Genomic DNA, 11328 nt, shown 5'->3' with positions numbered 1-11328 from the left:
ATCTAGTGTGAGTTGTCCCAAGTAACACCACGTACAGCTCACATCAACAAGATAGTGTAAAGTGTGTCAAACACAATCACACACAAAAAGGAAACAAATCACAATTCACCAGAACATGAAGATGATAAGCCACCAACCCACAAGATAAACGCCACGTGGAAGATAGGATTCCACCACAGTCTCACCTTTTAATCTCTCCATGCCATTTCCACAAGCCATAACCCACAGAGAACCCAAGAAACCTTCTCAAATCCTCTAAAGAAAAGAAATGGCCTCCACAGCTATCTCAAGCGTCATCGTCGGAACATCCTTCCTCCGCCGTCAAACATCTCCCATCAGCCTCCGTTCCCTCCCCTTAGCCAACACTCAGACCCTCTTCGGCCTCAAGTCAGGAACCGCTCGTGGTGGACGCGTCACAGCCATGGCTACATACAAGGTCAAGTTCATCACTCCCGAAGGAGAGCAAGAGGTTGAGTGCGACGACGACGTTTACGTCCTCGACGCTGCGGAGGAAGCAGGGATCGACTTGCCTTACTCTTGCCGTGCCGGTTCTTGCTCGAGCTGTGCAGGTAAAGTTGTGTCTGGTTTTGTTGACCAGTCTGACCAGAGTTTCCTCGATGATGACCAGATTGCTGCAGGGTTTGTTCTCACCTGTGCGGCTTATCCTACTTCTGATGTTACCATTGAGACCCACAGAGAAGATGACATTGTTTAAGACAAAAGCTCCATTAACATGCTGCTTTTGATGGTTTCATAATCATTCATGTCTTTACATTTTGGGTTGAGTTTGTTTTTACTTTAATATAATCTATTGTTGTCTGTTGTAATTGTTCTTGGTTTGGACCATCTTTTGGTTAGATCAATGGATAACTGTTTAAAACTTATGGTAATGCAATTTCTGAAGAACTTTTGATGAGAATCTAAACGTTATCTTTGAACACTGGAAGTACAGTTTCTTTGAGGACTATGAGTGGTGCACCTTTGATGAAAATCTAACCTTATCTCCCTTTTATTTATTTTTTTAGTTTTATAATCTCAAAACATTGTCTTTGAACATTGGAGATACTTTTTTAATATATTTTTTTCGCATACTTAATTCCAATTCCTCTATTTTTTAAGGAAATTGTAGAACAAAAACATCCAGGCAACAGAAGAAAGAATAACTCATCCGAGATTTGATTATTCTAGAACTATACACATTGTTTGTAGCAGCTATAACAAAAGAAAGAATCTCACAATCTAAGCCCAAATAGCAAGAGAAGACATGAGTCCAGCTCCAAGGAACAACATCAAATAAGAAACAATCTGAAGCCTAAAGTTACAACTCATCCTCTTACTCAAGAAATCAGCAGCTATAAGATCCACCAAAGCCATGTACACAAGTATCCCTGCCGACAGCGAATCCAATACACCTTCCGTGACCAACGCTCCAACGCTGTGAGAGTTGAAAGACGACGCCACTGCAGTTCCAATCCCAATCCCTATCGGTGTCGTGAGAGCGAAAAAGCATGCCATTATGGTCGCTGACTTGTTCCTGAACTGCGCTTGGGAGATGCATCCACCGAGCGCAAACCCTTCAAAGAATTGGTGGAAGGATAGTGCTGCGATGAGTGGCCGGATTGTGCATGGAGACTGAGATACTCCAAGTGATATGCCGATGATAATGGAGTGTGACACGATCCCAAGCTCCAAAACCTAACCAAATCATATAAAGATTCATTTTTGGACATTTTAAAGCTGTACAAGAATCAAGAAAGAGTTTGTACCTGAGAAACAACAACATGCCTTGCACCACTTCCAAGCTCCAAACCCCCATGCACGTGTCCATGTCCATGACCAATGTCGATTTTACTGTGTCCATCACACGAACCATGACCATGAGGGTGACTATGTCTATGGTGAGCAGCATGAGCATGAATCCCTACAATGTGAATCCCACCACTATCTTCTTCTCCAAACACTTTCTCATCGTTACATCCTCCTTCACAAATCAAGGGAACAACAATACCCTGCAACTGATCTTCCCTCTCTTGCTTCCTCTCATAGTACTGAGTCCCCATGAAATCCACAAGCAGAGTGATCAAAGCAGCAACCATAGCAAAGAACCCCGGGAAAGGAAACTTAGACCAAGGGAACTCCGGCAAGCACGGGTTCTTCAAAGCCTCTGTGCCTCCGGCTAACATGTGAACAAACCCAGTGGCGAGGATCACACCTGCTGCAAAGGCTTTAGCGGTTACAAAGAGGCTGCCGTCGGTTTGAAGGAACCGGCGGTTCCTGCCAATGAGTGGTACAGATACACCTGCTGCACCGGATAAGAGGATGGATGCAATGGCTACTAGCTTCAGTAGAAACGCTGCGGAGTCGTCACGACAAGGGTCTGACCCGGAGGCATTGCAGAGGATGGTTGATGATGAAGCAGCCATTGTGTCCGGAACTAACTGCAAAATGGACTCTGTTGCTGTTTTTTTAGTACAGAACAGAACAAAAGTAAGAATCTTTAAACAGATAAAACATAACAGAATAGAACCAAACCAAACAGAAGAAAAGTATGAATCTTTTAAGCAGATAAAACAGAACAGAACAAAAGTATGAATCTTTAAACAGGTAAGTTCGTGTAAAATTCTTAAATTCAATGTGAGATTGCGAAGACCTTCACAAATCAAACTTCAAATTAGATGCAAAGACTTTAAATTAAGAAGAAAAAAAAAGTATGAATAATTCTTTCATTGGAGATTGTTGACAAGGTGTTCGATGAAATACCTGAGAGACGAACAAGTTCCAAAGAACCTAAAAAGTAAAACCCAGAATCAGTTCTTTTTCAATTCAATATCACAAATTGCAAAGGATGGGATCAAATCAGAGATTGACGAACATTGGGTGACTAAGAAGAAGATCTCGTTGGGATCATGAAAAAAAAAGTGGAGAGATTTGCGTAAGAGGATATCCCGGAAACATCCAACAACATGAATGAGTGGGAGGGTAAGTACGAGAATCTCGATAGGTTGGTTACAGAAATAAAATATAAGTTGGAGAAAGGAACAAGTAATGTCGACATCCTGATGCAGTTTGGGCAACGGGTTTAGAGTCGACTTTTTAAGAGAAGGGAGACATTTGGTAATAAATTCTCTAGAATGTTGTAGGCACACGCCAAGTATGTCGACATTTTTCCGTAACCTTCTCCTTTTTTTATAAATAATATTAGATAAACGATTAGTGGATTTTGTAAAACTATTGCAAATTGTCACCATCTAAAGATTCTCAGCTCATTAGCATAGATCATCTTCAGCGTTGTATGTAACTGGTTTCTTTACTAAAGAAAAAAATTGGTTAAACATTCAGTTGCAACATGTTTTTTTATAACTTTACACGAAAAAAAGTTTCTTTATAACTAGTTTTTGATTAAAAAAAATCAAGTACACAATTAAAAAATAATAAAATGTCATTAATGAGTAATTGGTGAAAGTTCAAAAGCACTCTATTAAAGGTTTTTCTTTTGGAAAATACAATGTCCACCAAAAATCAAGGATTTTATAGCAATTAATATTAGGATGTTTTTCGGTAAAAAATATCTGCGGGTTAGAAATATATAAACAGCGTACACGCAGTGAAACAAAAGAGGAATTAATAAATCATTTTTTTTAATGTCCATCAGCAGTCTAAACATGGGCTATCTCAAGGGCTAAACAATAAGGTCTTTATCAACAAATACTCTTCAATTGGTTGAGACATAATCAACACTTTAGGAAACAATACCACAACGTGTCACTCAAGCAGTGGTGAATGTAGAATTATTTTTTTGTGGGGGCAAATCTTATACATAAATTCAAAAAATATAGCTAGAAATTTTATTTACTAAGAGAGAAATAATTAAAATGTAAGCATATTTTATAAACTTTGAAAATTTTGTGGGGGCACTTACCACCTTCTTGAGCAATGTAGGTTTGCCACTGCACTCAAGGTAGAGAGGTGCAATCAACAGCTTTACTCCAGATACCGAGACGCTGGTGCTTCACGAATGGATCATTGAAAAAAATGATAATTACTCAGAACAAAGGTGATATAACACTTTAGAAAGTTTTGATAAATTAATGGGGGCAAGGAACACGAGGGCCATCCTTTCACTCTTTCATTTGGAATTAGAAGCCTTATTTAAGAAATGTAATGTATGAAGAACCTTCATAAGTTCCATGTAACTTTTACAACTGATTATTTTCAAATAGTGAAACATGAAAAAGAAACAAATATAAACTTTGATTTTTATTATCTAACTCGTTAACTGTGACTAAGAGTAAGAGTCAACCAACAGAGACAAACAAACTAACACTCAGTCGTAGTCTTCATTCAGTTCATACTTAGATAACAACCAACCAACCAACATTAGCTAGAAAGCAATACACGCACATCATTTCATAAGTGACCTTGTCAAATGCTCTCTTGCCGTCGCCAGTGCCTGACTTATCGTCTGAACCCAAACCAAAACAACACACACACACAGATATGTAACAAGTTCATTAGTTATTTGTTACTTGAGATGTTACATTTCTAACAAGAAAAAATATCACATTTAGAACAAGAAAATACCTGCTCGGATAGAGGAGCGTTAGGGTCAATGCTATTGATTCCTGCCTTTTCTGCTATCACATTTGCATCCGTCTCCAGGACAATACTGAACAGATATAATAAGAGTAGTAGTACTTCAGAGTATACAAGTAAGTAGCCTATGAAACGATTTATTTATCTAACGAAATGTTGAAAGGAGGAGAACATTTACATACCCGCCATCGATGATTTCGTCAAAGCATAGAAAGATGAGATCAAGATTGTCCAATGCCTCTCTCTTATCAACATTGCCTCTGTAATTTAATGTTTAGAAAGAAAAGAAAGTCTAAAAACTTGAGGTAATATGGGAACTGAAGCTATGATAAGGCAAGACCTGAGGAGGAGATTCACTGCATCGAAGAGACCCTGAAGCACACTGGCTAAGACAAGCTCGTTTTCTTCTTCACCTCCCGTAACAAAGAAATGAAGATCTTGCACAAATTTGTACACAATGATGTTGTTCTCCAGTGCCGTCACTTCAACTGCGTATCAAGAACTAGCAATCAAGACAAATGATTATACTACAAAACATAATTCACTAGGAAAAAAAAAATACTTACCTTCGGTGCGAGCGTTTGTTTTTTGAGTCTTTGAGAAGACAGCTTTTTCGAATGCTTCTTTAGCCGTATTTGTTGGCCAGTCGCCAGAGTAGTACTTAGCGGCTATGCGCTTTCCTTCAGAATCAAGAAGCAGAATGTTCTTCACTTTTGGGGGTAACTCCTATGTGAACAAATAAAACACAAGAAAGCTTAAAGATTGTGAGATATTGCATATCATAAAAGGATATATGATCCAATGATAGAACAACGTTTGAGAATAACTTCAAAGTCTCAGTTTTTACATTAAGAGAAGGCCTAATTATCCTTTTTCCTATGGATCCAGGGAAGTTAAACTGCTAAACAACATCTTCACCACATGCTATTCCAACCTTACTACAAATACAAACTAACTTACAAAATAAAATCAATGAAAACAAAAATTCTTCTTTGTGATCAGTTTAACAACATTCAACCAACTCACACTAGCACCTCCTCCAATGACTTTTAAAGCTAAAATTCTTGATTTTCCACGCTATCAAGATCATCATGAACAAACTTTGAAGTTGGAATTTCACATGCAAGTTTTACATAAATCTATTTGGTTTTAACCACTTACTTGAAACTACTGCTAATTTCTTTTTAATTATAAACAATTACAAAATCTAACATATCGCATGCATTTAATTTTTCTTTTGTTTCCATCGATTTTCCTAGACAACGTAAAAGCCATACCACAATCCAAAATTAGCAGAGAATCCAGAGAAACGTGAAATATGAAGGCAAGAAAGACTGAAAATAGATTTTGTTTTTAATTACCATGGCTAAAGGAGATGAAATCGGCGGAGAAAGCTCTAGAACTTGAAAGAGAAGATCTCTCTCTCTCTCTAAGTAAAAATATCGAAGAGGAAATTCTTTGATACGTTACAAAATATTGAAGTTACAAAATATTGTTTTTTGTCCACTTTGAGCTATGATGACTCAAAGAATCCAGAGTGCTACTTCCACACGTCACACTCTCCCGGTTTTCTCTAAACCGGATCCTGAACCAGTTATTAGACTGATACTTGGGCCTTCCCTAGAGCGTTATATATATTCGACTCCAATTTGTTGTGATAACACCAAATCTTGTTAGTTGTCAGCAAAGCAAATCTTCTTCCATCAATGGATAGATGCCACATCACAATCTCATAACGGACTCTAACACCTCAATTTTTCTTGTGTAACACTCTCTGGCTCACAAAATTTCAAACTCTTTGGAAGTGCATTGAAAAGTACAATCCACTAGAAGATTGGTAAACATCCTATTTAAAGAAGAAGGTTACAAAGTAAAGACGTTTTAGTGATATTCATGTGTCACATGAGAAGAAGGCAATGAAACTTCAGCACCGACTTAGACTTCGTTTCCCTCGTCGTCAACAAAACCAGAAGAGTATTAATCTGAGAGAGAATCTATTCTGACGTGATGACTTGATACTATTACGTATGTATTTTAGAGTCATGACTTTGACTTGGTGTTCTCTTCTCTTCTTTGTGAATTCTTCTTCTTCTTCTTCTTAAGAGGTGTTTTCCAACGTCTTCTATCGAAACTTAGGGGTCCTAACCGATGTACCGATTTTAATACATGTACCGGACTAAATCGAAGTGTGTTCTATGATTGAGTTTAAAGTCAATCGAAGGCGTCGATTCTCAACATATATATATGCATGGATAAATTCAGCCAATTGGTCTTCGTTGACCAATCATACTCAAAATTTCATTTTGCTGACAATTTAAACAATTTAAAAAACAATTGTTCTTTAAACAAACAAAAGAACAATATTTTATTTAAGGTCGCGATCGCAGGTTACATGAACATCGAAACGAACATAATCAAAATAAGAGAAGTTACTTTTTCAAAATTATTTCATCGTAGCGAAAAGAAACAAAATGGTGTGACTGGTAACCAAATTGGATTTAATATCTTTCATCGTAGCGAAAAGAAACAAAATGGTGTGAATAATAATATCTTTTACATTCCAAAAGATATTAAATCCCTTTTGTTTACATTCCAAAAGATATTATTACATTCCGAAAGATATTAAATTCTTTCCAGAAGATATACGAGCCAAAAAATCTAGTAAATCGTAGTCATTCAGAAAATTCATTTTGTTTCTTTTTTTATAAAACAGAACATGTCCACATTTAGACCTTGCGGTCTTCCTTCTATCTTCATGCTTGTTGTTGGCTTAAGTGCTTCATGTTGCTATCTTTATTAAACTTTGTTTCACTGTATATATGATCCATGGATCATAGCTTGTAACTGCACTTTTAATTTTAATTAGAAAGCCTTTAAAAAAAAAGAACACGTCCACATTTTTCTTTTAAAAGTGAAATGTACGCAATTAATTAGAAGAGAGGCTACGCATATATGGCTCCTAAGTCCTAATGGACAGGAATATAACTTTATTTGATTAAATCCAACAACATAAAGAAAGATAATGAAAAAGAAAAGCTTCAAAAATGCTTACTCTGCTCAGGTTTGGGGAATGTTGCTGAAAGGTATTTTGCGAGATGCATACACAGAGAGATGGGAAGGCTTATTGAGGTTAATGAGAGATTTGACAAGGGGGAAGATGCAGTTGTTCCTTATAAAATATATGTTTCAAGCAGCAGTGTATATGATATGGAGAGAGAGGAATAGGAGACGTCATGGAGAGGCTGCAACTCCATCGATACTCTTAGCAAAGTTGCTGGATAAAAATATGAGGAACAAGCTTACCATTATACAAAGAAGAGGTGATTTCAAGATGGGAGAAGGGATGCAGTATTGGTTTGCTACAAGATAGAAGTTTTATAATTTTTGGAAAATTTGTGAAGTTGATATAGGAAAGGGATAGAAGTTAACACAAAAGTTTAGGAAAGGACACATAATGTAAAAAGGTCTTTTTCTTTTGAATTCAATTTAATATTCAATTCAAAAAAAAAAAAAAGAAAAGCTTCAAAAATAGTATTTAAGAAAAACCATTTATGAAACTTAAATACTTCATATGCGACAGCCAGAGCCGTGCCATAGGCATGGAAAAAAAGGCAACAGACTTCAGGCCCCTTCTAAAACACTAATTTTTGGGGTTTCATTTCCTTTGTTATTTGGTGTACTTAGTTAAACAAAATGCATTTAACTTCATAATTTTGTTAGATGTACAAAAAGAATCTCTTTAAGATAATTTATTTCATTTTCTATTTGTTTTATTTATTGTAAATGTATCCATTATCATACTTTATATATTTAACTGTTTTTGTCTTTCTATTGATTTTTTCATGTATAAATTATCAAAAGAATTTAACTCATTTTATATATTCATATTTTCATCTATTATATAAATTTATATACAGTTTCATTTATCATATTTTAATTAAATTTAAATATTTTGTTTTACCATTTTATATTTGATATTAATGTATTTTCAATATATAATATAACATATCATTATAACTAAATTATAGTTCTTTAATAAACTAATATTTTGCTCCAAAACCCCTCAGCATTGCACTAGCGACAGCACACTATAATTTTTTTTTCGGCTATTTTGTCAGAAACTTTCTCTGTTCGTATGCCATTTTGTGAACTCATCAAGCGTGCTCTCATCTGCTCTATAATGTTTCATTACAAACTCATGAAGCATAGACCATGTAAAATCTGGATATGCTCTTTCACCTCCTAATTCCGCTGGTGGCCTCACCACTTTGTCCATTTTTGGAGAAAGGAAGAATGCAAGTGTCTTTCTTTCGGTTTTGCTATTCACTAAGGCTCGATGCAAGCAACTCTTGTATATTCCGTTGGTTAGAGCCTATAATTAAAAAAAATCCCGAAAAACAGGAAAGTGCAAAATTGTTAAATTCTTGTATTATTCAGTAGTCTCAGTTCTCAAACTATTTATAGCTTCTCTGAGAGTTTTATTGGAAATCATATACTAAATAAAATTTAGGGAAATTAAAGTCTCCAATTTATATATATACATGTTAAAAACACTTCTCCTTCATGCATTGATCAAAGCTCCCATACAAAACTTGTTTCAGTTTCTTGTATTATTAATAGTCACCATTTCGCAAACTATTCGTTTCTCAAAAAAAAAATTCTCTAACTATTCAGAAGTTTCTATGAAATATTTTGTCTAAATACACAGAAAAACAAGATTAAAAGATAAAAACATCGAGAAGTTCCAGATATGATGATATATATAGATATCCGAAAACCTGTCGCTTTAACTTTATGCACTGATTAAACCTCCTAAAATATTTTTAAAAAACAAGTATTTAAATTTGCGGGTTTTATTTCAAAAGTATATTTGCTCTTTCATTCATTGATATTAGAAGAAAAGGAGACGTTACCATGAAAGTGTCGCCAATGTTTACCACCAGTGCTTGAGGGTTAGGAAGTATTGCTTGCCATTGGTTGTCCACGAAAGCTTGAAGACCGTTGACTTGGTCTTGTTGAAGTATGGTTAGAGATGTTGGATCGCAGTGCGGTCCTGACCCTAGTACAACATTAGGTTGCTTGCACTGTGGATAGTAATTCAATCTAAATATCGACTCATTGTCTTCGAAAAACTCTTTGAAATGGCTCCTATTGATGCCAAGACTCATTCCAAGAAGCTCCATGATCTTTAGTGAAAGATCGCTCATGGCCTCCGCGTATTCTTGATAAACAATCCTGCATATATGCATGGAACAAGATTTACGTACGATATTTACTACATAACATATAAACGAAAATGAAAAAAGTAAAGCAAATAATCAATCGAGACCGAAAAAGAGTCTCTCATATACCCAAAATCTTTGTATTCGTCACCCATCTTCTTAACGATGAACTCTTTAACATCTTGGGAGTGGTTCTCACTCTTCTCCCCTGGGGAGAATGCAAACGACAGCGTTTCCTTCCATGGGAGATTTTTTTTGAATCTTCCAACAAAGCTACTAGCATAACCCGAGCTTTCGCCCCACTTTCTCTGAGCCTTATGTTTCTCACAACTCGGTGACTTGAAGAATTTGTCCATTAGTGTGCATGCACCAGACAAGAGCTTCTCATCGATTCCATGGTTGATGACTAGGAAGAAACCATGTTGCTTTGCCGCTTCCGCCACTAGTCTTGTAGCCTCCGAGACCAAAAATGGGTTGCCAGAGAGAAAACCAGCGAGGTCGATGAGAGGGACTTGGAGGATCGGAACGTTTGTAGAGGGTTTATCATGGTCGGGCCATACAAACTCTTGAGGTATCTTGTCTGATTTATTATTTAAGTCAGCTGAATCAAAGATCATCAATGGGTTGTTTTTGGTTGCATCTTCATCGAATGTTTGAGGGAGCGTTTTGATGGATTCCATTCCATGTGTGAAAATGAAATGATAAGAAAAGATGTTTGATATCAAAAAGAAACAAGAACTTAAAAGGCTTTTTAAAAGAGAAAATAACGTTTTCAAAGGGTTGTTTTGGGTTGCATTTTCATTGAAAATGTTTCAGGGATCATTGTGATGGATTCCATTTCAATTGTGAAAATGAAATGATAAGAAAAGATGTTTATTGTGTTCAAAAAAAAAAAAAAAAAAGAAAAGATGTTTATTATTTGAAAGAAACAAGAACTTAGAAGGCTTTTAAAGGAGACAATGACGTTTGATTTAAGCTTTTCTCAGTGTTGTCTGGTGTAAATGAGGAGGAGAAGAGCGACATCCTTTATATATTGTTTAAAAAGCATCGTAACATTTATGCTATGGTAATGTGTCAACATTAGAACAATTTTTAGAGTTACTATAGAAATATGTTTTAATTAATAAAATAATTACAATACATTCATTATTTGATCTAAAATCTAAACAAAAACTATATTTTTCATTAGATTAACTATAAAATTAATTAGTAATAAACCAAAAAAAATTTCTTCTTTCTTTCTTCAAATAAAAGTTATAGAATTACTTAATATGATTTAAAATATATATGACAATTAATTATATTGATTAATAAAGATTTGGAAACAATTTATTTATCATCTACCATTTTTTAGTTTTATATTATCATACTTTGAAGATTTGAAAATTATTAAATTATACTAAAATTATTAAAAGTTCCACATTAAAATTTTGTGTTTAATAGTTAAATTTTTATTATAAATATATAAATGATTATAACACAATATGAATAGAAATATTCATTTAATAAATAT

General features: G+C 35.1%; 4 protein-coding genes across 5 annotated transcripts; 1 reads left to right on the top strand and 3 right to left on the bottom strand.

The window, feature by feature from the left end:
- The first annotated feature begins 199 nt into the window (after window positions 1-199).
- LOC103838467 (ferredoxin, leaf L-A) lies at window positions 200-919 on the top strand. Its single transcript, XM_009114908.3, has one exon. It carries the CDS (start codon window positions 269-271, stop codon window positions 713-715), a length of 447 nt encoding a protein of 148 aa, XP_009113156.1. The 5' UTR covers window positions 200-268; the 3' UTR covers window positions 716-919.
- On the bottom strand, window positions 666-3263 carry LOC103838466 (fe(2+) transport protein 3, chloroplastic). Of its 2 annotated transcripts, none has more exons than XM_009114907.3 (4): window positions 2873-3263; window positions 2761-2787; window positions 1767-2458; window positions 666-1695 (listed from the first exon to the last, which is right to left on the bottom strand). In XM_009114907.3, the coding sequence occupies exons 1-4, from the start codon at window positions 3246-3248 to the stop codon at window positions 1240-1242; spliced, it is 1551 nt and encodes a 516-aa protein (XP_009113155.2). In that variant the 5' UTR covers window positions 3249-3263; the 3' UTR covers window positions 666-1239. The 2 variants fall into 2 exon arrangements, with proteins under 2 accessions (XP_009113155.2, XP_009113154.2); XM_009114906.3 differs by having other exon boundaries at window positions 1767-2452; window positions 2873-3149.
- Window positions 3264-4235: 972 nt separating this feature from the next.
- Window positions 4236-6197, bottom strand: LOC103838465 (coatomer subunit zeta-1). Its single transcript, XM_009114905.3, has 6 exons — window positions 5955-6197; window positions 5160-5319; window positions 4934-5081; window positions 4776-4853; window positions 4582-4666; window positions 4236-4462 (listed from the first exon to the last, which is right to left on the bottom strand). Exons 1-6 carry the CDS (start codon window positions 5955-5957, stop codon window positions 4403-4405), a joined length of 534 nt encoding a protein of 177 aa, XP_009113153.1. The 5' UTR covers window positions 5958-6197; the 3' UTR covers window positions 4236-4402.
- Window positions 6198-7725: 1528 nt separating this feature from the next.
- On the bottom strand, window positions 7726-10554 carry LOC103838464 (gibberellin 20 oxidase 4-like). The gene is made up of 3 exons (XM_018654633.2): window positions 9945-10554; window positions 9507-9828; window positions 7726-8965 (listed from the first exon to the last, which is right to left on the bottom strand). Exons 1-3 carry the CDS (start codon window positions 10493-10495, stop codon window positions 8708-8710), a joined length of 1131 nt encoding a protein of 376 aa, XP_018510149.1. The 5' UTR covers window positions 10496-10554; the 3' UTR covers window positions 7726-8707.
- Window positions 10555-11328: the final 774 nt, after the last annotated feature.

Source organism: Brassica rapa, chromosome A09 (assembly GCF_000309985.2).
Source record: "Brassica rapa cultivar Chiifu-401-42 chromosome A09, CAAS_Brap_v3.01, whole genome shotgun sequence".
Lineage (NCBI taxonomy): Eukaryota > Viridiplantae > Streptophyta > Magnoliopsida > Brassicales > Brassicaceae > Brassica > Brassica rapa.
Note: the sequence above shows the minus strand (reverse complement) of the source record. Positions and strands in the feature narration are given on the sequence as shown.

Coding starts and splice junctions, on each gene's coding strand:
- LOC103838464 (XM_018654633.2), bottom strand. CDS start 10,495: ATGGAATCCATCAAAACGCTCCCTCAAACATTCGATGAAGATGCAACC. Junction 9,829..9,944: donor GACGAATACAAAGATTTTGG/GTATATGAGAGA, acceptor GCATATATGCAG/GATTGTTTATCAAGAATACG. Junction 8,966..9,506: donor ACATTGGCGACACTTTCATG/GTAACGTCTCCT, acceptor TTTTAATTATAG/GCTCTAACCAACGGAATATA.
- LOC103838466 (XM_009114907.3), bottom strand. CDS start 3,248: ATGGTGACAATTTGCAATAGTTTTACAAAATCCACTAATCGTTTATCT. Junction 2,788..2,872: donor CTTCTTCTTAGTCACCCAAT/GTTCGTCAATCT, acceptor TTTACTTTTTAG/GTTCTTTGGAACTTGTTCGT. Junction 2,459..2,760: donor GGAACTTGTTCGTCTCTCAG/GTATTTCATCGA, acceptor CTAAAAAAACAG/CAACAGAGTCCATTTTGCAG.
- LOC103838465 (XM_009114905.3), bottom strand. Junction 4,854..4,933: donor GCAGTGAATCTCCTCCTCAG/GTCTTGCCTTAT, acceptor ATTAAATTACAG/AGGCAATGTTGATAAGAGAG. Junction 4,463..4,581: donor ACGCTCCTCTATCCGAGCAG/GTATTTTCTTGT, acceptor GTTTGGGTTCAG/ACGATAAGTCAGGCACTGGC.
- LOC103838467 (XM_009114908.3), top strand. CDS start 269: ATGGCCTCCACAGCTATCTCAAGCGTCATCGTCGGAACATCCTTCCTC.